This window comes from Microcaecilia unicolor, chromosome 12, assembly GCF_901765095.1.
Source record: "Microcaecilia unicolor chromosome 12, aMicUni1.1, whole genome shotgun sequence".
Classification (NCBI taxonomy): domain Eukaryota; kingdom Metazoa; phylum Chordata; class Amphibia; order Gymnophiona; family Siphonopidae; genus Microcaecilia; species Microcaecilia unicolor.
The window spans coordinates 32,240,785-32,264,979 of record NC_044042.1 but is presented as its reverse complement, the minus strand read 5'-3'; the positions used below and the strand labels follow the sequence as shown (position 1 = coordinate 32,264,979).

Sequence of the window (24,195 nt, the reverse complement as noted above, 5' to 3'; positions counted from 1 at the left end):
CACTGCAGGACAGACCAGTTGGCCCTTCTGGGTCTGCCCAATTATTCTGGCCTGCACTGCTAAGGACGCACCCTAGACAAAGTCAGAGTCATCAGTCATGTATAATATGTACAGTGATTTTATGTAAAGAAACACTTCCCCTATAATCATATTTCTGGTGCAATTATAAGAGAATCCAGCCTTGTTCAGCATGCATGACTGTATCCTTTTGTACAGTGGCATTACCATAGCCAGTGAGGTTTGAGATGTGACAAGTGCTACCTGTATCTTCTGAAATGGCTTTCGACATGCAGTGTCCTGAACATGAAAAGATAATACTTCAATCCACCAGGGGGCGCCATGCCACCACTCCATACCTCAATCCCCAGGAAAGAAGAGACAAATCAAACTAGGAGACCTGGATTTAACTGCAATGTGCTTAAAAATATCTTTTAATTTCCTTACAAATGATAAATAGCTTTATATCTGGAATTCAAGTTTCTTTTACTTCATATTTTAAAATAAAAATAAAATCCTCCTTTCACTAGAGGAACATATAAAAATAGCTGTGAGTATTCTGAAACGTTACTACTGAAATGCCCCTTGAGGGGAAGGCACAAGAAGCCAGGCCCGCCAAACTGTAGAGCCTGCTTACGGAAAGAGGGGTTCACCCCTCCACACACACACACAATCAGTCAGTCAGTCAGAGTTACAAAAATACACATACTTTGAGTCTTGGTTCACAGTTTTGTTTTGAAAGCACTTAGATAAATCTCCCTGCCCTCAATTTTGGCAGGTCAGCAGAGGTCACTTGATTATTACACTGCTATTGTATCCACGGTTGAGAGTACTAAGTCCCCTTTGCAACCAACATTCCAATTAGATTAAAAAATAGAAAGTGAATTATTATTGGGGGTTTTTTTTTTAAACACTGCTATTGTAGATCTTTGTTCATGAACCATACTGACCTCCCAAACAACACCCTGACTAAGGAAGATAATGCAGCCAAAATATCCCCTAAAGTCTTTATCATCCTTTTGTCTGGAGAAGCTGTGCTACCACATGGTGCAAATGTGCAGCCAAGCAAAGGATTTCTGAGTTTACCATACAGGAAACCTAGTTGGTCTTCACAGTGTTGGATTTGCAGGGTTAGATGGAGAGAAGTCCAAGTCTTCATGGTCCGTAAACCTTCCAAGTCTCCTGCAAGCTACAAACAGGACCACCTTAATACAGAGGAACCCAGGGGAGGCATTGTGCATGGCTGGTAGGAACACTGGGGGCTTTCAAAGAAGATGACAGGTTGAAGGATTAAATTGCTCTAGGTCTCCTCATCCCATAAGCACAACTGCTTCTGAGATACATAATAATCAAAGCTGTAGCTTTTCTGGCAGCTGCGGATGCCACACTTGTATGAGGAAACTTTGCCAGCCGAGTCCCGATTTTTACAGTACTTAAGCATGCATGGGTACCACTCTATAGTAAGATTGTAAGTACAGATACAGGGCTTCCAGCGGTCACTCCACAGCTTACAGTGTAGCAAGTCCGGTAGGTCGGCAGACTGCGGCAGAACCTCAAACATGGAACCGTCCACACCTGAAAGAAAATAGATGCAGGGAATCATCACACCTCAAAGTTCTTCTTATGCATGGGAGGGGTTAAATTCGAGCAAAGAGAATCTCCTGTCCAATGCAGTGACGTAACCAGACACATAATTCTGGGTGGGCCGGAGCTCAAGGTGGGTGGGCACACAATTCCCCTCCCCTGGCCCTTGCTGTGCCCTCATCACCACCAAAAAGCGGGAAGAACAGTTATTAAGAATGGATGAGAAAGGTAACAAACCTACAAAAAATGAAATTCCCACCTTAATATTAAAACCTAGTAGCATTTTATCACATTTCTTTTAATGACTTTTCCCCCTATACACATAACAATATGTGTAGGGACGTGCTCATATGTTTTCTTGGGACAATCACCGATTCAAAAGTCTTCAAAAGACTGTCCAGATATATAATCATAGCACGTTTCTCATATAGTGCAATAAATGCCTCCAAGTGCTTTATAACATACTTTGTGCAAAAATCTTCTTCTTAAACTTTTAGAAAAGGCTTTCGCTTAGCTTAAGAGTTGAGAACAAGTCTCGACACGGTCCATGTTTTGCCGAGGCTGTTTCAAGACACCCGCCAGTGAAGCTTGTGAACTGTTAGCAGTGACAAGTGCCCCTAAACTCTTTAGACTGTCGTCTGAAATGTGGGCGCCAGGTCACTCTTTTCACTGTGCAAGCTGCGCCACTGTCCATGCAATGCCACTGCACTGTCTTCCCCACCCCTCTGCACACATGCTCAGTTTTGCGCAACAACTGAGCATGTGGAAAAGGGGAGGCAGGTTGGTGGCGTCACGTAAGTGGTGCCAGCTGCAATGATTTGTTCTGGCTGCCAGAGGACCTCTTCAGCTGGCGGACCTTGGCGATCCCTGCCAGCCATAACAAAGATGCTAGATTTTGAGTGTTCTCAAGCCCAAAGTGGGTGGGCCCAAGCCCACCTGGGCCCACCCATGGCTATGCCACTGGCTCCAATTTAAAACAATGCAGTATCTGTGTACCAGCTGCATCCATTGCAGTGCATGCTCTGTTGGGCTATGCCTGATATCTCCCCCTTTCCCTCCAATGTCAGGGTTTTCCACCTCTCAAGTGTAATGTGATGTGTTGTGCTGCTCAAATTTATCTTTTCATTCCATGTTTAGAACTTTTAAGAGCCAACACTACAGCACGGCTACCAAATTTCAATGCAGCGGATGAGCTACATATGAAATGCAGACCTTTCCTATGGGAATTACAGGCTTATGAGCTAATCTAAACATGCAAAACAAAAACAAAACATTTACAAGTGAAAAGGTCACACCAAAGGAAAGAGGAGATTACAACAATCTACCTTTCTCCAGCCAAAATCTGACATCTGCCTCTCGTGTATAAATGGCTTCTCTGGCTTCTGAGCAGATGTTATACATGTGGGAGCTCAGCTGGCCTCCTTTGCTGAAGTTCACTGCCACGTCCATGCTGAGGCGCTCCAATCCACGAAGCTCTTCAGCTTGACGTACCGTCCTTGGGTTTTTCTGAAGAGGAATACCAAAACAGTTTGATTTTACATTTGAATATTTAGCTTGTGCCTTTCCAGTAGCAGCTCAATGTTAGTTACATTCAGGTACACTAGGTATTTCCCTGTACCCAGAGGGCTTACAATCTAACCCCCCCCCCCCCCTACAAAGCCGCACTAGCGGCTGCCAGTGCAGTAATGCCAACACGACCCATTCAAAGTGAATGAACTGTGTTGGCATCGCCGCGTGACTCTGTAAAAGGCGGGGTAAGTTTGTAGCTGAGGCAAACGAGAGTTAAATGACTTGCCCAAGGCCACAAGGAGTGTCAGTAGGATTTGAACCCTGATTCACAGCCTACTGCTCTAACTGCTATGCTTATGATATTCTTGATATACTGCTTTTCTATGGTACAACCGAAGCGGTTTACGTATTACAGGTACTGGTAGGTAACTACTAGGCTGTTCTCCAATACCTCATGTTAACATTATAGAGATACAGAGGGGCCCTTTTACTAAGGTGTGCCGAAGAATGGGCTGCGGTAGTGACTCTCACTTAACTTAAAAGGTGAAAACGGACCTTTGAGTCTATGATTGTCCTTTGGAAACATATGGGCACGTCCCTGTGATCTTGGGCAAGTCACTTAACCCTCCATTGCCTCAGGTACAAACTTAGATTGTGAGCCCTCCTGGGACAGAGAAATATCCAAAGTACCTGAATGTAACTCACCTTGAGCTACTGCTGAGAAAGGTGTGAGCAAAATCCAAATAAATTATTTGAGATTATGTTGCTACTATTTGAGATTCTACATGGAATGTTGTTACTATTTGAGATTCTGTTGCTACTATTGGAGATTCTACATGGAATGTTAATGTTGCTATTCCACTAGCAACATTCCATGTAGAAGCCTGCCCTTGCAGCCGCGCAGGCTTCTGTTTCTGTGAGTCTGACGTCCTGCAGGACGTCAGACTCACAGAAACAGAAGCCTGCGCGGCTGCAAGGGCAGGCTTCTACATGGAATGTTGCTAGTGGAGGAATCACCTAGTGATTAGTGCAGTGGACTCTGATTCTGGGGAACTGGGTTCAATTCCCACTGCTGCTCCTTGTGATCTTGGGCAAGTCACTTAACCCTCCATTGCCTCAGGTACAAACTTAGATTGTGAGCCCTCCTGGGACAGAGAAATAGCCAGTGTACCTGAATGTAACTCACCTTGAGCTACTACTGAAAAAGATGTGAGCAAAATCTAAATAAATAAAATATATATATATATATATATATATATATATATATATATATATATATACATACATACATATATATATATATATATATATATATATACATACATATATGCGTGTATATATAATGGAAAAAACTGTTTAAAAGACTACCTTACAGCGCTGTGCAGTATTATTATTGTGCTACAGATGGGAATTCAGTACTATGTAGTTCATTCATCTTTCTCATGTAGCTTATACATTTAAAATATTCCTGTTCTGCTTTTGGTGGTTTTTCCTGCAACCATTATAGAGATGACAGAAATACCTATGCCTACACACACAGAATAAACTAGATCATTCAATGGGAAATAAGTTTCTTAGACCACAATAAAGGAGGGGATACCATACAGAAAATCAAATATAGCAATTTTAGAGGAAGTCAGGAGTGTGTGTGGTAAGCAGGCAGTGAGGATAGTGCCGTCCCTGGCTTGCAGGTGTGTGTACCCCTCCCCTTGCCAGGGCCGCCGAGACCCAGAGCCGGGCCCGAGACAAGGCCGCCCCCGGGCCCCCCCACCCACCTACCCCACCCGAGGTCATCGTCGCCGCCGGGCCCCCCCACCCGAGGTCGCCGGGCCCCCCCTCCACCTACTACCGGGCCCTGAACTAACCTTAAACGCCTCCTTCCTTTCCTTTCACCACCTTCGCGGCAAGCAGCATCAGGGCAGACCTCTCCTTCCTTCCGTGCTCCGCCCTCGCGGACGTTACGTCAGGCGAGGGCGGGACACGGAAGGAAGGAGTGGCCTGCCCTGCTGCTGCTTGCCGCGAAGGTGGTGAAAGGAAAGGAGGGAGGCATTTAAGGTTAGTTAGTTCGGGAGCGACGGCGGGCGGGCCTGACTGCGGTAGCGCCGGGGCCCCCTCCGGAGGCCCGGGCCCAGGGACTTTTGTCCCCCCTGTCCCCCACTCTCGGCGGCCCTGCCCCTTGCACATGTGCCTCCTGCTGTCTCTCCAGCTGACCTGCCTTGAGCTCCAGGAGGAGGCAGGACGGGAAAACCTGCAGAGCCTAGTAGCAGGGTGACAAGATTACTCTAACAGCGTTGTTTACAGGACCCCTGAGGAAGGTTTTGTAGCCAAAATATGGACCCTGTTAGGTTACAACTGTACATGCATTTGGCTTTTTTTGTTGTAGAATAATGAGTGTTTTTATAAAGTGTAGATTTCTTCTTTCTTTAGGACTGACATCCATGAACATTGTTGGTTGATTCTTCCACCCCTTTCTTTTTCAGTACTATGTTCCTCCTGTGTGTTGCTGCAACATTTGTTGAGTTTAATCTTCTGTCACTTAAAGCCAACCTCAGATTTCAACAGAATTTTGTGTGTTTGGATTCATCCAACCATAACATTTCATATGATTAAACTATGTTAAACAAACATGATTCTGGTAAGAATGTATGTTCACACACCACAAAACAAAAAAGCCACATTCACATCCATCTCTGCCATCCATCCCATTCTCCGAGGCCTCTCCCCTTCCAGCTTCCCCACGGCTGGCACATAAATATCGTGGTGTGGCAACACTTAATTTATAAAAAAAAAAAAAAAAAAAAAAGATCTTTAGATGCCGTTCCCGGAGTCAAAAAGAGAACACCCAAGCCAGTGTGCAATTAAATAAAAAAAAAAGAAAAAGAAAAAGACAAACAACACACAAACATGAAATAATTTCAACTCAAAAAAAGGAGCAGCAAGACTGAACTAGAAAAGTACAGTAAAAAAATATTTAGTTAACCTCATCTACACAGTGTTTAAAAAAAAAAAAGAAGGAAAAAGCATACATGTCTGAGTTAATAGACTTACCACCCAGAAACGCCAAAAGATCATCCCAAACTTTCCTCAACCTCCACTTCCCCAATTGCAAGGGCTTGAAATACAAGGCGCTACACGCGTCTACCTTTTCTCACATAAGCACGCAATTTTGGAATACACTGCCGCGCAACTTAAGTACGATCCACGAGCAAGCTTCCTTCTGCAGATTATTGAAGACCCATCTTTTTGAAAAAATTTACGGAAAGAGCCAAAACACATAAAGTCCACACTTACTGTTCATTAATGCATCATACATCCACTTCTGAACTCTCATCCCCCGTAATCTCACATCACTCATACCTTTACTCACAGGAATATGTATACCATATGTTTTTATGCCTTAATATTGCCTTCTAAGCTCCCATTGTCTCCTTCCAATGTTTCAATGTTTGTGTTCCATTGTTACATTCCTTAGCGACAGTTCGATTGTCTCGCATAACTCTGCACAATGTAATCCATAACCAATTTGTAACAAATTGTATTTCCATCATTCATTTCATATTGTAAGCCACACTGAGCCCGCAAAAAGGTGGGAAAATGTGGGATACAAATGCAATAAATAATAATAATAATATACGAAGCTTGTTTTCTGCATAACCCTGCCAAAATTCAACCAATTCAATAAAAATGGTGGGGTGGGAAGGATATATCAACCTGAACAAATTTGCAATACGCCTATTACGTTGGCCACCTCACCTAAAAGATGCCGCTTCATTACCTGGTTCTTCAAGTGTCTCGATGTTTTTGTTCAGAGCAAACTGGTCAGACCCTGTTGCTTCCTGACTGGTGATCAGTTGAGCCCACTTCTCGCAGTTTCTTCAAAACATATTCTGCGCTTACCCTCTTCCACCTCTCTTCTGGAAACTCTTCACCCGTCTGTGAGAACCATAATTTTTCTCCAGATACAAATCCTCCCTACTGAAAACCATAACTGTTTATGTTTAAAGCAAAATGGCATCTGGACGTATCATGACGATAATGGAGATGGTGGCATCATTTAGGTGAGGTGGCCAGCGTGAGTGTAGGCTTATTGAATAATTGGATAGAAGAGCGTGGAGAAGCAGTGCTGAGCTTTCTTTCAAATGTGAAATTGAAGCCCTGAAGCAGCCGTGCGAAACACTGGCCATCGTCGGCTTAACACATTAATAACAGAAAGAAAAGAGGGAAACAGCACGTCACGCTGACCTGAGAGTACTCACTATAAAGATAAGTGGGTTATTGAGTATTACATAATCTACTGAACTGTTTATGAAGGTGGAGGACACATATATATATTGTATCCACGAGCAATTTTGTTAATTAAATAACGCAATAGCAGGGTTTTTTTGGCCAAGGATGAAAGTAGGGTCTTGATACCCGGCATAGCTTCTGCAGATCAATTGAAGACCTGGAAGCTCTTTGAGGCCTTTTTTCCTGCTAGTTTGAAGACAGCCTCCGTTGGAGGAATTTCCTGTCATTTATCAGTAGCAGATCCTTTTTCTGTATTGTATTTGTGATTGTCTGATCTGCATTCAAACCTAATTCAGTATTTATTTTATTGAAAATTTATTCAGGATGATATATCCCAAAAAGCTTATTGACATTGATCCAGTTTTGACATAGTTATGCAGAAAACAAGCTTTGTACAGTATACATATACTGGGCACAGTAACATTTATGGGACAGAGTATTTATTCTCACCTGCCTTAACTTTGCCATGGACTCGCTGGGGATGATCTCATTATGGTTAAGACGTGTGACAAAGCAGAGGGCCTGGAACTGGTTCTGACCCTTCTCCAACTCCCCGAGAATCAATGCACGGAAAATCTTGACACCCTGTGAAAAAAAATCATCATCCATTAACAGAACTCCCAGAATCACCCCATAACATAACAGTGATATTCATATACTGCTAGAACCATAAAGTTCTAAGCAATTCACACTTTCATCAAGAGACCGGGAGAACCTCCCAGGCCTTACAAAAGTAAAATTAAACAACAATCCAATTATGATAATTATTTAACCAGGACAAACTTCTGAAAAAGATAAGTTTTGAGAATCCTCCTAAATAAAAGCATAGGAATCCGCCTGAGAAAAACATTATTGATAATTCTTGCTAGAGTTTAGGGGTTTGAAATGCCAACGACGATTCATGAATTTTCAATCTCTTTCAACCTTTAACAGAAGGAAAACTAAAAGGAGAATTATTAATAGTTCTCCTATTCCTGGACAGGGCTGTGAACAGAAAATTATCCAACATACAGTGGTGGAAATAAGTATTTGATCCCTTGCTGATTTTGTAAGTTTGCCCACTGACAAAGACATGAGCAGCCCATAATTGAAGGGTAGGTTATTAGTAACAGTGAGAGATAGCACATCACAAATTAAATCCGGAAAATCACATTGTGGAAAGTATATGAATTTATTTGCATTCTGCAGAGGGAAATAAGTATTTAATCCCTCTGGCAAACAAGACCTAATACTTGGTGGCAAAACCCTTGTTGGCAAGCACAGCGGTCAGACGTCTTCTGTAGTTGATGATGAGGTTTGCACACATGTCAGGAGGAATTTTGGTCCACTCCTCTTTGCAGATCATCTCTAAATCATTAAGAGTTCTGGGCTGTCGCTTGGCAACTCGCAGCTTCAGCTCCCTCCATAAGTTTTCAATGGGATTAAGGTCTGGTGACTGGCTAGGCCACTCCATGACCCTAATGTGCTTCTTCCTGAGCCACTCCTTTGTTGCCTTGGCTGTATGTTTTGGGTCATTGTCGTGCTGGAAGACCCAGCCACGACCCATTTTTAAGGCCCTGGCGAAGGGAAGGAGGTTGTCACTCAGAATTGTACGGTACATGGCCCCATCCATTCTCCCATTGATGCGGTGAAGTAGTCCTGTGCCCTTAGCAGAGAAACACCCCCAAAACATAACATTTCCACCTCCATGCTTGACAGTGGGGACAGTGTTCTTTGGGTCATAGGCAGCATTTCTCTTCCTCCAAACACGGCGAGTTGAGTTCATGCCAAAGAGCTCAATTTTTGTCTCATCTGACCACAGCACCTTCTCCCAATCACTCTCGGCATCATCCAGGTGTTCACTGGCAAACTTCAGACGGGCCGTCACATGTGCCTTCCGGAGCAGGGGGACCTTGCGGGCACTGCAGGATTGCAATCAGTTATGTCATAATGTGTTACCAATGGTTTTCGTGGTGACAGTGGTCCCAGCTGCCTTGAGATCATTGACAAGTTCCCCCCTTGTAGTTGTAGGCTGATTTCTAACCTTCCTCATGATCAAGGATACCCCACGAGGTGAGATTTTGCGTGGAGCCCCAGATCTTTGTCGATTGACAGTCATTTTGTACTTCTTCCATTTTCTTACTATGGCACCAACAGTTGTCTCCTTCTCGCCCAGCGTCTTACTGATGGTTTTGTAGCCCATTCCAGCCTTGTGCAGGTGTATGATCTTGTCCCTGACATCCTTAGACAGCTCCTTGCTCTTGGCCATTTTGTAGAGGTTAGAGTCTGACTGATTCACTGAGTCTGTGGACAGGTGTCTTTCATACAGGTGACCATTGCCGACAGCTGTCTGTCATGCAGGTAACGAGTTGATTTGGAGCATCTACCTGGTCTGTAGGGGCCAGATCTCTTACTGGTTGGTGGGGGATCAAATACTTATTTCCCTCTGCAGAATGCAAATAAATTCATATACTTTCCACAATGTGATTTTCCGGATTTAATTTGTGATGTGCTATCTCTCACTGTTACCAATAACCTACCCTTCAATTATGGGCTGCTCATGTCTTTGTCAGTGGGCAAACTTACAAAATCAGCAAGGGATCAAATACTTATTTCCACCACTGTATATTCCAGAACATCCACACTTAAAATTTTAAATAAAAAAACCCTGCAAACTTAAACAAAACCCTGGCCTCTATCAGAAGGCAGAGCAATCTTACAAACCTGAGAGTGTATCTGATTTTCTCAAAGAGAAGATCAAATGCACCGCTGTATTTTGTATGTCTGAATCCTTGTTAACTTATGCTTTGAACTTCCCAGCAATATTAGATCACAATGGTCTTAACTTCAACAATATCAGTGATTAGACCAAGAGTTTAAATTTATCTATTTAAAAAAAAAGACATCTCATTTGTCTCAGTTTTCTAAGCAAGAAAAATTGACTGAAGCATTGATATTTGAGTCAAGAGAAAGGTTATGGTCAACATAAACCCCTAGAATCTTAATTACAAAAGAGAAAGTATATTTTGTTTAACCTGAATATAATCCAATAAAAGATCAGAGATATTAGACAACAGCAAAAACTTAGTTTTCTCTGCATTCAATTTAAGTTTATGATTCAACATCCAGGATTTATTAAGATCTAAACATTTATCAACTAACAAAGTAACCTGACTTATAGTCAAAAGCCAGGGCCACCAAGAGACACAACTGGGCCAGGGGCAGAACTGGGCCGCCGTTCACCACTCCCTCCTGCCCGCCCCCCTCCCTAACTTTTCTGTCTCTGCCTCCAAGGGGGGGCCCAGGTCGGGCGCCGGCAAGCCTCTTCCTGCCTGCCTGCTCCCACGGTCTGTCCTCTCCTGCTCCTGTCCATGCCTGGAGTCGGGACCTGGATGATTGCATTAATGCAATATTACTACTACTACTACTACTATTTAGCATTTCTATAACGCTACAAGGCGTAAGCAGCGCTGCACAAACATAGAAGAAAGACAGTCCCTGCTCAAAGAGCTTACAATTGTGCTAATGCAATCATGTGGGTCCTGGGCGGCACACAGGAGCACAAGAGGCCAGACCTGGAAGCCGGCAGGCAGGAAAAAGCTTGCCAGCACCGGGCCCCCTCCGTTAGAGGCTGGGCCTGAGGAATTCCCCCCCCCCTCAGCGGCCTTGTCCAAAAGCTTATAATGGACTATTCACTGCAAAGGTCCCTTCCTCCCTCATCCACCCAGAATCCATATAAGGAGGCCACCAAATCAGAAAAGTGCACCCTTTAACTGCAAGGTGTTATCTCCCTGCTTTATTATGAAATAGCCTGAAGATGAAAGCACCACAGGGTCCTGCTACATGAGGAAGGAGGAGTTTTGAAAGCTGTATTTCCTCCCTCAGACACTGCATGTATTGATCAAAGATTCTCAGTCACTAAGGTTCAGCTGCATTTCCCCTTTCATATACATTTAGTGACCCATTATGAATCTTTAGTGTGGAATGCTGATCCCTGTTGATACTGACATTCAGGGGGCACCGCATGTTTCCCTCCCCCTGCTCATATAACATTGTGCCTGTGATAGTTCTGCAAAGGGTTAATACGATCTTAAAGCTGGATCAGGAAGTCAGGTGCTCGAGCGAACAGTGCTGATCCTATAGCGCGGGAACAGCGCTGAAATACTGCTCGTCAATGCTCAAAGCAAATTTTATTCAAACTATATGTGCTCTGTGTAAGGGAGCTGAATGTATCTGGTGTATATGCCCATGAGTTTTGGGGTAAGTGCAACTAATGTGCGCATGCAAGATCTGGAGCAGAGATCCAGGGGACTGGGGATGAGGAGTGGAGAGGAGAGATAGGGGGCCCTGACTCCGTTTCTGAATATAGACTGAGAAAGGATTGTCCAGCAAAAGTCCTGAGACTAAGCAGAGGAGTGGTATCTGGAGAGGCATTTTCGAAAGATACGTCTAAGTCGAAATTTGGACGTTTTACAGACACGTCCAAATTCGGAGGTGGGGAGAAGGTCACTTTCGAAAAAAGATGGGATGTCCATCTTTTGTTTTGAAGATACCATGGACGTCCCTGGATTTGGACATCTTTGATTTTCGGCGATTTTCGAAACCAAAGACGTCCAAGTCTAAAACATTCAAATGCAAGCCATTTGGACGTGGAAGGAGCCAGAATTTGTAGTACACTGGTCCCCCTGACATGCTAGGACAGCAATCGGGCACCCTAGGGGGCACTGCAGTGGACTTCATAAAATGCTCCCAGGTACACAGCTCCCTTACCTTGTGTGCTGAACTCCCCAAACTTCACTACCCCCAACTGTACACCACTACCATAGCCCTTATGGATGAAGGGGGCACCTATATGTGGGTACAGAGGGTTTCTGGTGGGTTTTGGAGGGCTTGTGTTTCCTCCACAAATTTAACAGGTAGGGGGGGTATGGGCCTGGGTCCACCTGTCTGAAGTGCACTGCACCTACTACGAAATTACTCCAGGGACTTGCATGCGCTGTCATGGACCTGAGTATGACATCTGAGGCTGGCAATCAATATTTTTAAATATGTTTTTTGAGGGTGGGAGGGGGTTAGTGACCACTGGGGGAGTAAGGGTAGGTCATCCCCGATTCCCTCCGGTGGTCATCTGGTCATTTTGAGCAACATTTTGTGCCTCATTCGTAATAAAAACAGGTCCGGGTGAAAACGTCCAAGTTTTAGTCATAGACGTCTTTGCTTTTTTTCCATTATGGCTCAAAGATGTCCAAGTCTTAGGAACGCCCAAGTCCCGCCTCCACCACGCCTCCGATACACCCCCTTGAGATTTGGACGTCCTTGCAACGGACTTCCGTTAGAGACGTCCAAAATCGGGTTTTGATTATACCAATTTGGACGTCTCTGAGAGATGGACGTCCATCTCTTTCGAAAATGAGCCTGTTGCTCACTTTATTTATGCAGCCACTGGTAGAGGAATAAATTAGCATTTTCCCAACACACATCACAGTGTTTTTGCCTTTATTATTATGGAGTGGAGTGGAGGAGTGGCCTAGTGGTTAGGGTGGTGGACTTTGGTCCTGGGGAACTGAGGAACTGAGTTCGATTCCCACTTCAGGCACAGGCAGCTCCTTGTGACTCTGGGCAAGTCACTTAACCCTCCATTGCCCCACGTAAGCCGCATTGAGCCTGCCATGAGTGGGAAAGCACAGGGTACAAATGTAACAAAAATAAAATAGATACTATTGGAGATTCTACATGGAATGTTGCTATTCCACTAGCAACATTCCATGTAGAAGGCTGCGCAGGCTTCTGTTTCTGTGAGTCTGACGTCCTGCACGTACGTGCAGGACGTCAGACTCACAGAAGCAGAAGCCTGCGCGGCCACATTGGTGATCTACAAGGGCCGACTTCTACATGGAATGTTGCTAGTGGAATAGCAACATTCCATGTAGAATCTCAAATAGTAGCCACAGTGAAGGAGTGGCCTAGTGGTTACGGTGGTGGACTTTGGTCCTGGGGAACTGAGGAACTGAGTTTGATTCCCACTTCAGGCACAGGCAGCTCCTTGTGACTCTGGGCAAGTCACTTAACCCTCCATTGCCCCATGTAAGCCGCATTGAGCCTGCCATGAGTGGCAAAGCGCGGGGTACAAATGTAACAAAAAAAAAATAATAATTTAGCAAGAAAGTTTGATTTCCAAAATCTGAAAAAAATCAAATAAATCCTCTCAACACCACCTCTGAGCTGGCGGAGATTTTCCAGCGTTGAGGGCAGCTTTGGTTTGTGCGCTGTTCTTGGAGCATTGGGAGAGAATAGGAAATGACCTCATTAGCATCCATTTGCCTACATTTAAATATAATCTGCGCTAATCTTTGGCGGGCGAGTTGGTTCTGGATCTAGAGCCCTCTGAACATTCTGTGCAGCTTAATTCCGGTGCAAGTCGCCTCTAGCGCTGGCGTTAGGTTCTGAGCATTGGCATGTTAGGGCAGCTGTTAGCAACTGCAGCGTGTAAAAAAAACGCCACTTAAGGGAACACGAGCTTTCCAATAAACAGGTTTGTAAGTTAAGACTCTGCCCTCTCTACTCTTTTTGGTTATCAAGATAAGGTTATTAATCGTGGGAACTGCAGAGTAATATTTCCTGTTGTTGCAGTTCGGGTTCAAGTGGCAGCAGTTACTGGAATTTAGAGAAGAAAGGGTAGGGGGGGGGGGGGAGGATGTGTTACAGAACCCTAGAAAACTGCTAAGAAGTGCAAATAAATTTCTACTCCACTTACAAAATGGAAATTGGCCTGCAGTTTGACTCCAGGCATTTATTTATTTTTTTTATTACTATATCTCTACGTTGCCTCACTGCCCAATGATTCTGGCTTAAAGATGAATACAAAAATTACAAAAAAAAAAACCCCACCATATAATGAACCATCAGACAAACACCACAATAAAAGCAATCAAAAGAAACAAACTTTTAAAAATTCCTCTAAAGCAGGGGGTTCTCAGCCCAATCAGGTTTTCAGGGAATATACAGGAGATAGTACAGATTTATCATATGCATTTTCATTGTGAATATCCTGAGAACCTGACTGGCTGGGTGCGTCCCAAGGACTGAGTTAAGAAACCCCGTTCTCAGGACTGGCCTTAGCAAGTTTGGTGAGCCTCCTCGACTTAAGATTTCAAATGAACCACTACAGTCTGGAGTCTGCCCCTCTCTCACAGTAAATCATGGCAGTCAAAGACCTGCAGGATCCATCCAGTGTACCCAACAGATTTGATATATGGCCTTTCTGTGTTTTTTTTTGTTGTTGTTACATTTGTACCCCGTGCTTTCCCACTCATGGCAGGCTCAATGCGGCTTACATGGTTACAAACAAAGGGATTTATATATTATATACAGGTAATTATTTTGTATCTGGGGCAATGGCCCAGAGTCACAAGAAGCTGCAGTGGGAATTGAATCCAGTTCCCCAGGTTCTCAGGCTACTGCACTAACCTCTACTCTCAACCCTTTCTTCTCTGCCCCCCCCCCCCCCAATGTTCCAGCTTCTCTCCCTCTCTCTGACACCCCCTTCCCCCCCACATTGTACCTTAAACGGTGTCTTTCCCTGAGTTTACAGCTCACTGGAAGCAGGAATTCACCTGCACTGCCAGGTTACAGTCTGGAACCTTCCTTCTGTAGCATCTTGCGTCTGCGGAAATAGGAAGTTATGTCAGAAGGGGCAGAATGCCGCAGAGGGAAGACTCCAGGAGCGGCCCCTGGCAGCACAGGTGAATCACTGCTGTTGTTGGTGAACTGTAGACTCAGGGGGAGATGGATATACAGAAGAACAAAGGCTCTCGCAGACTCAAACACACAGAAGAAACAGTGAAGGTGACTCAAACACAAGTAGAGGATGCTTCAATAGTCTAAGAGGTTTACTGTCCAACAAAGACTGGACACAGTCGTGTTTCGGCCAACCAGCCTGTCTCGGGAGTCTCCTAATGTCTGTGTAGAACTGTCTATATCAAACACTGCAGGACACTGTGTCAAATGCTATTATCTATGACCAGCATGGAGCTTGGCTGGAAGCACTGTGGGGAGCACTGAGCGCGCCAGAAAAATGTAAACCTCAAAACACTTCACTAGACTGTAGGCACAGCGTCCGTAGTCTGGAAAATGATGTCCTCTATCAGACAGAGCAGTACCAGTACTTGGTGGCTGCTTTGCTACTTGTGCTTTATAGGCACTATATAGCCTGCTGATACTGCTATTTGTTCTAGAATTATTGGAGTCATATAACTAGTCTCTCTAGCTGATAGAGGACATTATTTTGACCCCTGAGGCAGGCAGCTCCTTCCACTGAAGCATGGCCTGTGTTGGGTCTTTCTCATGGTGCTTTGAGTATTCAAGCAGCATCTCCATGTTGGCTTGTAATTTGGTCAACCTCTACTCTCTCCTGGTTTGTTATAAGTACATAAGTACATAAGTAATGCCATACTGGGAAAAGACCAAGGGTCCATCGAGCCCAGCATCCTGTCCACGACAGCGGCCAATCCAGGCCAAGGGCACCTGGCAAGCTTCCCAAACGTACAAACATTCTATACATGTTATTCCTGGAATTTTGGATTTTTCCAAGTCCGTTTAGTAGCGGTTTATGGACTTGTCCTTTAGGAAACCGTCCAACCCCTTTTTAAACTCTGCTAAGCTAACCGCCTTCACCACTTTCTCCGGCAACGAATTCCAGAGTTTAATTACACGTTGGGTGAAGAAAAATTTTCTCCGATTTGTTTTAAATTTACTACACTGTAGTTTCATCGCATGCCCCCTAGTCCTAGTATTTTTGGAAAGCGTGAACAGAAGCTTCACATCCACCTGTTCCACTCCACTCATTATTTTATATACCTCTATCATGTCTCCCCTCAGCCGTCTCTTCTCCAAGCTGTATAGCCCTAGCCTCCTTAGTCTTTCTTCATAGGGAAGTCGTCCCATCCCCGCTATCATTTTAGTCGCCCTTCGCTGCACCTTTTCCAATTCTACTATATCTTTCTTGAGATGCGGCGACCAGAATTGAACACAATACTCAAGGTGCGGTCGCACCATGGAGCGATACAACGGCATTATAACATCCTCACACCTGTTTTCCATACCTTTCCTAATAATACCCAACATTCTATTCGCTTTCTTAGCCGCAGCAGCACACTGAGCAGAAGGTTTCAGTGTGTTATCGACGACGACACCCAGATCCCTTTCTTGGTCCGTAACTCCTAACGTGGAACCTTGCATGACGTAGCTATAATTCGGGTTCTTTTTTCCCACATGCATCACCTTGCACTTGCTCACATTAAACATCATCTGCCATTTAGCCGCCCAGTCTCCCAGTCTCGTAATGTCCTCTTGTAATTTTTCACAATCCTGTCGTGATTTAACGACTTTGAATAACTTTGTGTCATCAGCAAATTTAATTACCTCGCTAGTTACTCCCATCTCTAAATCATTTATAAATATATTAAAAAGCAGCGGTCCTAGCACGGACCCCTGAGGAACCCCACTAACTACCCTTCTCCATTGTAAATACTGCCCATTTATGGACTTTTTCTTTCAGGAAATTATCCAAACCTTTTTAAAACCCTGTTAAGCTAACTGTTTTTACAGAGCGGTTTACAATGTAAACCCAACAGAGAGAAAAGAACGCCATTTCAATACAGGACAGTCAAAGACAGCAGGCGGTGTTAGGTCATCTCGGAACTATCTGCATTAACTGCCACAGGCCTGCTGGAATAAATATGTTTTCAGGGCTGCTTTAAATTTGGGAAAGGAGAGCACCGTATGGAGGGACAGTGGCATGGAATTCCAAAGCATAGGTGCAGCACTAAAAAAAAAAAAAAAAAGCATATTGTCAAGTAGAATCTAAATATGCAAATCGAACTGTTGGTATATGTAGATGACCATCAGAGAACACCAGTGTAAAAGACCTTGTGGCTTATTATGAGAATCTTATATTGTATTCGGAAGTGTATTGGCAACCAGCGGTGTTGCATCAGGAAAGGTGTTCACGTGATCGTGTTTCCTCGCACAACACAAGGCCTTCATCTTTGTGGACAATACCACAATCGATGTAGACACCCTGGAAGGTATGGATAACGTGAGGGGGGATCTATCAAAGCCCAAAGAATGGTCTAGAACAGTGGTGTCTAACCTCGGCCCTTGCCAGGTCGGGTTTTCAGGATTTCCCCCAATGAACATGCATGAGATCTTTTTGCATACAGTGGAGGCAGTGCATGCAAATAGATCTCATGTATATTCCTTGGGAAAATCTTAAAAACCTGACTGGATTGCGGCCCTCGAGGACTGAGGTTGGACAACCTTGATTTAGAATTTGGCAGCTAAGATTTAATGCTAAAAAGAAAGCATGGTCATGTATATTTGGGCTGCTTAAACCCAAGGGAGCAATACAGCATTAGGGGTGAAGTACTTCTGTGCATGAAAGAAGAGTGGAACTTGGGGAACGATTGTATCTGATGATCTCAAGGTGGCAAAACAAGTAGAAAAGGCAGCGGCAAAAGTCAGAAGAATGCTTAGATGCGTGAGAAGAGGAATGGCCAGCAGGAGAAAGGAGGTGATAGTGCCTTTGTAGAAGTCTGGTGAGACCTCATTTAGAATACTGTGTACAGTTCTGGAGACAAAACCTTCAAAAGATATAAACAGGATGAAGTCGGTCCAGAGGGCGGCTACTAAAATGGTCAGTTGGTCTTCATCATAAAATGCATGTGAACAGAAGATCTCATGTGTATATTTTGAAAGAGAGGCAGGAGAGAGGAGGGATATGATAGTGACATTTAAATACCCCTGTGGCACGAATGGAGGAGTGGCCTAGTGGTTAGGGTGGTGGACTTTGGTTCTGGGGAACTGAGTTCAATTCCCATGAGTTCAATTCCCACTTCAGGCACAGGCAGCTCCTTGTGACTCTGGGCAAGTCACTTAACCCTCCATTGCCCCATGTAAGCCGCATTGAGCCTGCCATGAGTGGGAAAGCGCAGGGTACAAATGTAACAAAAATAAAATAGATACTATTGGAGATTCTACATGGAATGTTGCTAGTGTCCAACATTCCATGTAGAAGCCTCCATGTAGAAGCCTGCGCAGCCACATTGGTGATCTGCAAGGGCTGACTTTTACGTGTTGCTAGTGGAATAGCAACATTCCATGTAGAATCTCGAATAGTAGCAACAGTGGAAGAGTGGCCTAGTGGTTAGGGTGGTGGACTTTGGTCCTGGGGAACTGAGGAACTGAGTTCGATTCCCACTTCAGGCACAGGCAGCTCCTTGTGACTCTGGGCAAGTCACTTAACCCTCCATTGCCCCATGTAAGCCGCATTGAGCCTGCCATGAGTGGGAAAGCGCAGGGTACAAATGTAACAAAAAAAAAAATGAATGGGAAGTTCTGGAACAAGAGGACCTAGGAAGAAAAGGGGACAGACTCAAGAAATACTTCTTCATGGAAAGGGTGGTGGATGTGTAGAACAGCCTCCCTGTGGAGGCAGTTGAGATGAAAACTGTATTTGAGTTCAGGAAAGTATGGGACAAGCAAATACAGCAGGATCCAGTGGTGTTCCTAGCCTGGATGACACCCGGGGCGGATCGCCGATGCGTCCCCCCCCCCCCCTGGGTGCAGCGCGCCCTCCCCTGCAAAATGACACCTCCCCCCCCCGGCGAAATGACACCCCCTCCGGGTGCACACCACTAGGGGGGGTGCTGCGGGGCGTGCCTGTCGGCTCCGAGTTCGCTAACTTCGCTCATTCGCTGCAGCTCCCTCTGCCCCGAACAGGAAGTAACCTGTTCCAGGGCAGAAGGAGCTGCAGCAAACGAGCGAAGTTAGCGAACTCGGAGCCGACAGGTGCGCGCCACGGCACCTCCCAGTGGCGTGCACCCGGGGCAGACCGCCCCTCCCCCTTGGTACACCACTGGCAGGATCTCCAAGGGACAGGAAAGGACAGCAGAGATCAATAGTTGGTATGGTTGGGCAAACTAGATAGACCATCTAGTTGATATTCAAATTGATTTAACCAGTCAGAAAAGGCCACTAAATCGCTTGTTTGGGGCTATCCTCTAATTTTCAGCGGCGATAAGTACCACTGAAAATTAGCGGTTAGCACCTAAGTGAAAGCTGGCTATTTTGGGGGTGTTCCAGGGGCGAAGTAAGTTGGACAAGCATGAGCAAGCCAGTATTTTGAAAAAAAACACTTGAAAAAAACGTCTGAAAAGATAAGTTCACGTTTTTTCATTTTGAGCACTATATTATTTGTGAGCACTTGATTTTAGGCAATAGCACTTACATTTGTAATTGAGAGTTTGCCCTATGAAAGATGTGCTATACCACCGGGCGAAATCAATCATGTTGCCTAAAAATTGGTGTTTTTTTCTGAGGGTACTCTCTTAACAAAAATATTGTGAGCATTGGAGTATAAGCATTTGTTAAGTGCTTCACTTTGGCGTGCTGTTCGCCTATTACATATTGCGTGGATCCTTGGTTGTTGTATCCAGGGGTGAAGTTGGCATTTGGCCAGCTAAGTGCTGAAATTCAGCCCTTAAATGGCCAGGGTAAATACATAAAACACAGTCCTATCTTTATGTGAACAACCCATGGCTGGTTAAGTTCTGAATACCGACTAAACTGGCTAAGTATTAGCTGGTGCCACGTAAACTGGATATTCAATGCCAAAGCCTGGGTATGGCCCGGCATTGAATATCTGGGAATAACATCGGTGGCGGTCAGCAAAACCCTCAGCACCGTCGGCTGAATATTTAACCCTATGTATTCTTTTAACAGGTGATGTGAGACACCTCCCATTCCTAGCAAAATTAAAACAGCAACTCGCACCACTCAACTTCTTAATAGTTAACAAACATTTACTGGTATAATAAATCACAGGCTGCAGCATCATTTTATAGATCGTTATAATATATTACCCGAGCAGTGAATAGTTCAACATAAGAATTAGACAACCCGTCACAGTCAGCAAGGTGTCAAAATTAAGTTAACCCAAACTAACAAAGATACCTTGCCCCGCCACAGCAGCAAGAGCAAATATGGAGACATGGACCTCTAGGCCCGAGGTTGGGAGCCTAGGCCTAACACTGACCACCCAGTGCATGTTAAGGCCTAACTTCAAAGGGCATCTTTTGAAGGTGCTCCTAGCTCGGGTACCTCCCCCCCCAAGCTGTGGCAACATTACCATACCCCAGGGTAGGCGGGAGGGCAAGCAGGATGCCTCCGCGGAGCAGGAAGGATCGAGCTCTGTGGAGGTCACCCCCTTTTTAAGGCTCCCAAGCAGAATCCACCCAGGGTACCTCAGAAAGAGTTCCCATTGGGAACTGCTTACTGCCATGGCGAATTTCAAAAATTGTCTTAAATCAAGTCACTTCTTGGCAGCAACTCTGACCCTGACCCGCTTCTCCTGTTTGTGGCCTGAGTGAGCAAAGCTTCTCCTGAGATCTGCCATCATCGTCCAGGCCAACATCAGGGGGAGATGCTCACCCCACCCCTGTTAAATTTGGGCTCCATTCAAGGCCAGTTGCCTTTGTCAGCATCTCTGATCATTTTCCATGTTTCTGCATTTACTCAGTTCTGTCCTAAGTAGAGGAGTGTGGTAGCCCTGTTAGTCCACTCCCCTCACCTATCCACACCTATCCTGTTAGAATATCAATGATATGCTTTGATGTCCCCATGCATACCTCCGACCCACCCCCATCCTCCCACCCTGTCAGACTGTCATAGTAATGCTTGAATGTTTTCACTTATATACACTGTCAGCTAGCACATTTGCTTATTTCCGATCTGAGGAAGAAGGGCAACCTTCGAAAGCTAATCAAGAAATGTATTAAGTTATGTCCAATAAAAAAGGTATCATCTTATTTTCTTTTCCATGTTTTATTTTGTTTGATTTCTATTGATAACCTCAGTTCTGTCCCAAACTGAGTAATCTTCATTAGAGGACTGATCAAATGGCCTTACTAAGCATGCGATCGGGCAGCAAGGGAGAAATATCTTTTATGCATCTTTGTTATTTATGGACTTAGCTCAATTACAGAGAAAAATATAAAATCATCAAGCTTGCAAAACATATACTGCTAGGTCAGGGTTCAGACTTGATATTTGAATATCGTTACAGATTCACGCAGTCCAAGCCAGAAACCCCAGGTCAATCAAGAAACAAAAAAAAAGAAAGGCCGTGGATTAAAAAAAAACAAAAGTTAGCCTTTCTGCAGATGACACAAGGAGCTGCAACAGAGAGGTTACTCCCGAGGGGGTAGATAGAATGAGGAATGATCTAAGAGTTGGAGGGATGGTCAGTGCAAGAAAGCACAGAATCGTGTTCAAGGAGCAATAAATACATGACTGGAGATAAAACTACTACTACTACTACTATTTAGCATTTCTATAGCGCTACAAGGCGTACGCAGCACTGCACAAACATAGAAGAAAGACAGTCCCTGCTCAAAGAGCTTACAATAAAACACTGATGTGTGCCAACCAAGAGAGAAAACCTTGGGCTGGTAATGTCTGATCTCAAAAGATAGCAAAAACAACCGAGTAAGACAGTGCCCTGAGGAATGCCGGTAGGGCCGGCTTAACCACAAAGCAAACTAGGCAGTTGCCTAGGGCAGAAGTGAGCAGCTGCAGTCAAAGCAAAATAGGTCCTCACAGCAGTACAAAACTGATCATAATATAATCTAGTTTTATATGGCCCATTTATGCGTACTTTTACCCACACAAAGGGTATAAACTATTTTCAAGAACAGTATTTGGGTTCAAAGATACATGTGCTGACCATTAAAAAGCAAGTTATTCAGCAACAGTTCTACTCTCCTTTATCTCTCTCTCTTTCTCTCTCTCACAAAGCTAACAGATCACATCTGGACAAACTGTGATTAACAGCTGCGGACTATGACTCATAATTTTTCACAAGCTGAATAGCAAAGTTTTCCAGGGAAGGTTTATTAACTAAACAAATGACGAGGAATTATGACATAAGGCATTACTGGTAAAAATGACTTTTATGTACAGGACTTCCCAAAAAAACAAACTCCATCTCACCTCATCCTTCATGTTTTCCCTTCCTTACATTTTAATCTTATTTAACTGATATCAGTCCTGGTAAAGGCATCATTGACTCCTCAGAGTACCTGCTAAAGAAAATGTGTCCCATTATAACATCCACTCCAAACTCTTTCTCGGAAGAATAAACCCCTCCCCCCCCCCCCCCCCCCCCCCAAATCTATCTACTTTTTATTACTCATTTACAAAACAGGATGCAGGAATGAAAACACCCTCTAATCCTACCCTGTACAAGGCAATATAGACTGATGGGAAGAAAAAGTACAAGAGACCAAGCCATGAAGCATTAAATGCAATGATCCACGTTTCCATATTCACCATCAAAGCCTGATCTTTATCTAAATAGACCAGGCTGGACTGTTTTGCCAGCTTCATTCTAGATAAGCCATGAACTTTGTCCTTTTCATCTTCCTCAACTAGCAATACTGAAATTTGTAAAACAGCCATTATAAAAATGTGGTGCAGCATCTCTAGAAGAAAGAGACATTATTTCTGAGAACCCAATGCAGTACAAATTTAGGGCTTCTTTTACAAAGCCAAGCTAGTGATTCTCGCATTGCAAATGAGAGGAAGCCCACAGGAACTGAATGGGCTTCCTCTCATTTACTGTGCAGGAATGGCTAGCAGGGCTTTGTAAAAGAAGTATTTAATTAGTTAGTCCCTCCCATGCCCTATAAAACTCTACTGAATCTTGAGAGAGATGTGTGGTAGCCGTGTTAGTCCACTTTTAAAGATAATCAATAGAAATAAAATAAAACATGGAAAAGAAAATAAGATGATACCTTTTTTATTGGACATAACTTAATACATTTCTTGATTAGCTTTCAAAGGTTGCCCTTCTTCGTCAGATCGGAAATAAGCAATTGTGGTAGATGACAGTATAAGTGAAACATCAAAGCATTTCAATGACAGTCTAACAGGGTGGGGGTGGATAGGTGAGAGGAGGGTGACAAACAGAGCAATACAACTTTATGGTTTATAATGGGCTAGAAAACCCAGATCTTTGTTAAGTCCTGTCTGTTGGGTTTCAAAATATTCAATCATTCTGACTTCAAAGGTCTTACATTCCTGTATTGTTTTAAAGTTACCTTTCAGGATTCTTACTATGAATTACTGGTACAGTGTTCTGGTTTTGTAAAGTGCTGCCCTGGGACTGTCACTGAAATGCTTTGATGTTTCAGTTATATATACTGTCATCTACCACATTTGCTTATTTCCGATCTGACAAAGAAGAGCAACCTTCCCCATTCATGATACACTGACTACATAGTTTGTTACCTTTAGATTGTAAGCTCTCTTGAGCAGGGACTGTCCTTCCCCATGTTTTAACTTGTACAGCGCTGCGTAACCCTAGTAGCGCTATAGAAATGCTAAGTAGTAGTAGTAGTAGTTATGATCTTGCGCAATAGTTTATACGGTAAATAGAGTACTCCAAATAAATCCTTTCAATACAAAATTTTTTGCAGGAATTTAAATCTTTAAATTTGGTATGATAAACTCTTTAGGAATTATCCTCTCTGTGAGGAGTTATGATGTCAACTGTGGAACAAAGTCAGCCACTGTAAAAGCACAGTGGCTTTTAGTTTCAGTTTTCATTAGCTGCAGTCCATGTGTGCGGAGGCTATTTTGCTTGGAGGTAAAATACGGTCTTTCATTATTTAAAAATTATATTCTGGCTTGGATACTGAGGGTTTAGCAGAGAGATTCAGGCTGTAAGCTCTGACAATCACCAGCAGCCCTCACTGGTTCACATTTACACAACCAAAGATG

The 24,195-nt window shown here is 44.0% G+C and overlaps 1 protein-coding gene across 1 annotated transcript in view; it reads right to left on the bottom strand.

The window, feature by feature from the left end:
* Nucleotides 1-402: 402 nt before the first annotated feature.
* OAF (out at first homolog) overlaps nucleotides 403-24,195 on the bottom strand; it is a 34,872-nt gene continuing 11,079 nt past the window's right edge. Inside the window, exons 2-4 of the mRNA XM_030220861.1 lie at nucleotides 7,828-7,962; nucleotides 2,907-3,087; nucleotides 403-1,572 (exon numbers count right to left, since the gene is read on the bottom strand). Coding sequence (XP_030076721.1) covers nucleotides 1,298-1,572; nucleotides 2,907-3,087; nucleotides 7,828-7,962 — 591 coding nt within the window. The 3' untranslated portion in view covers nucleotides 403-1,297. The remainder of the gene's footprint in view (nucleotides 1,573-2,906; nucleotides 3,088-7,827; nucleotides 7,963-24,195) is intronic.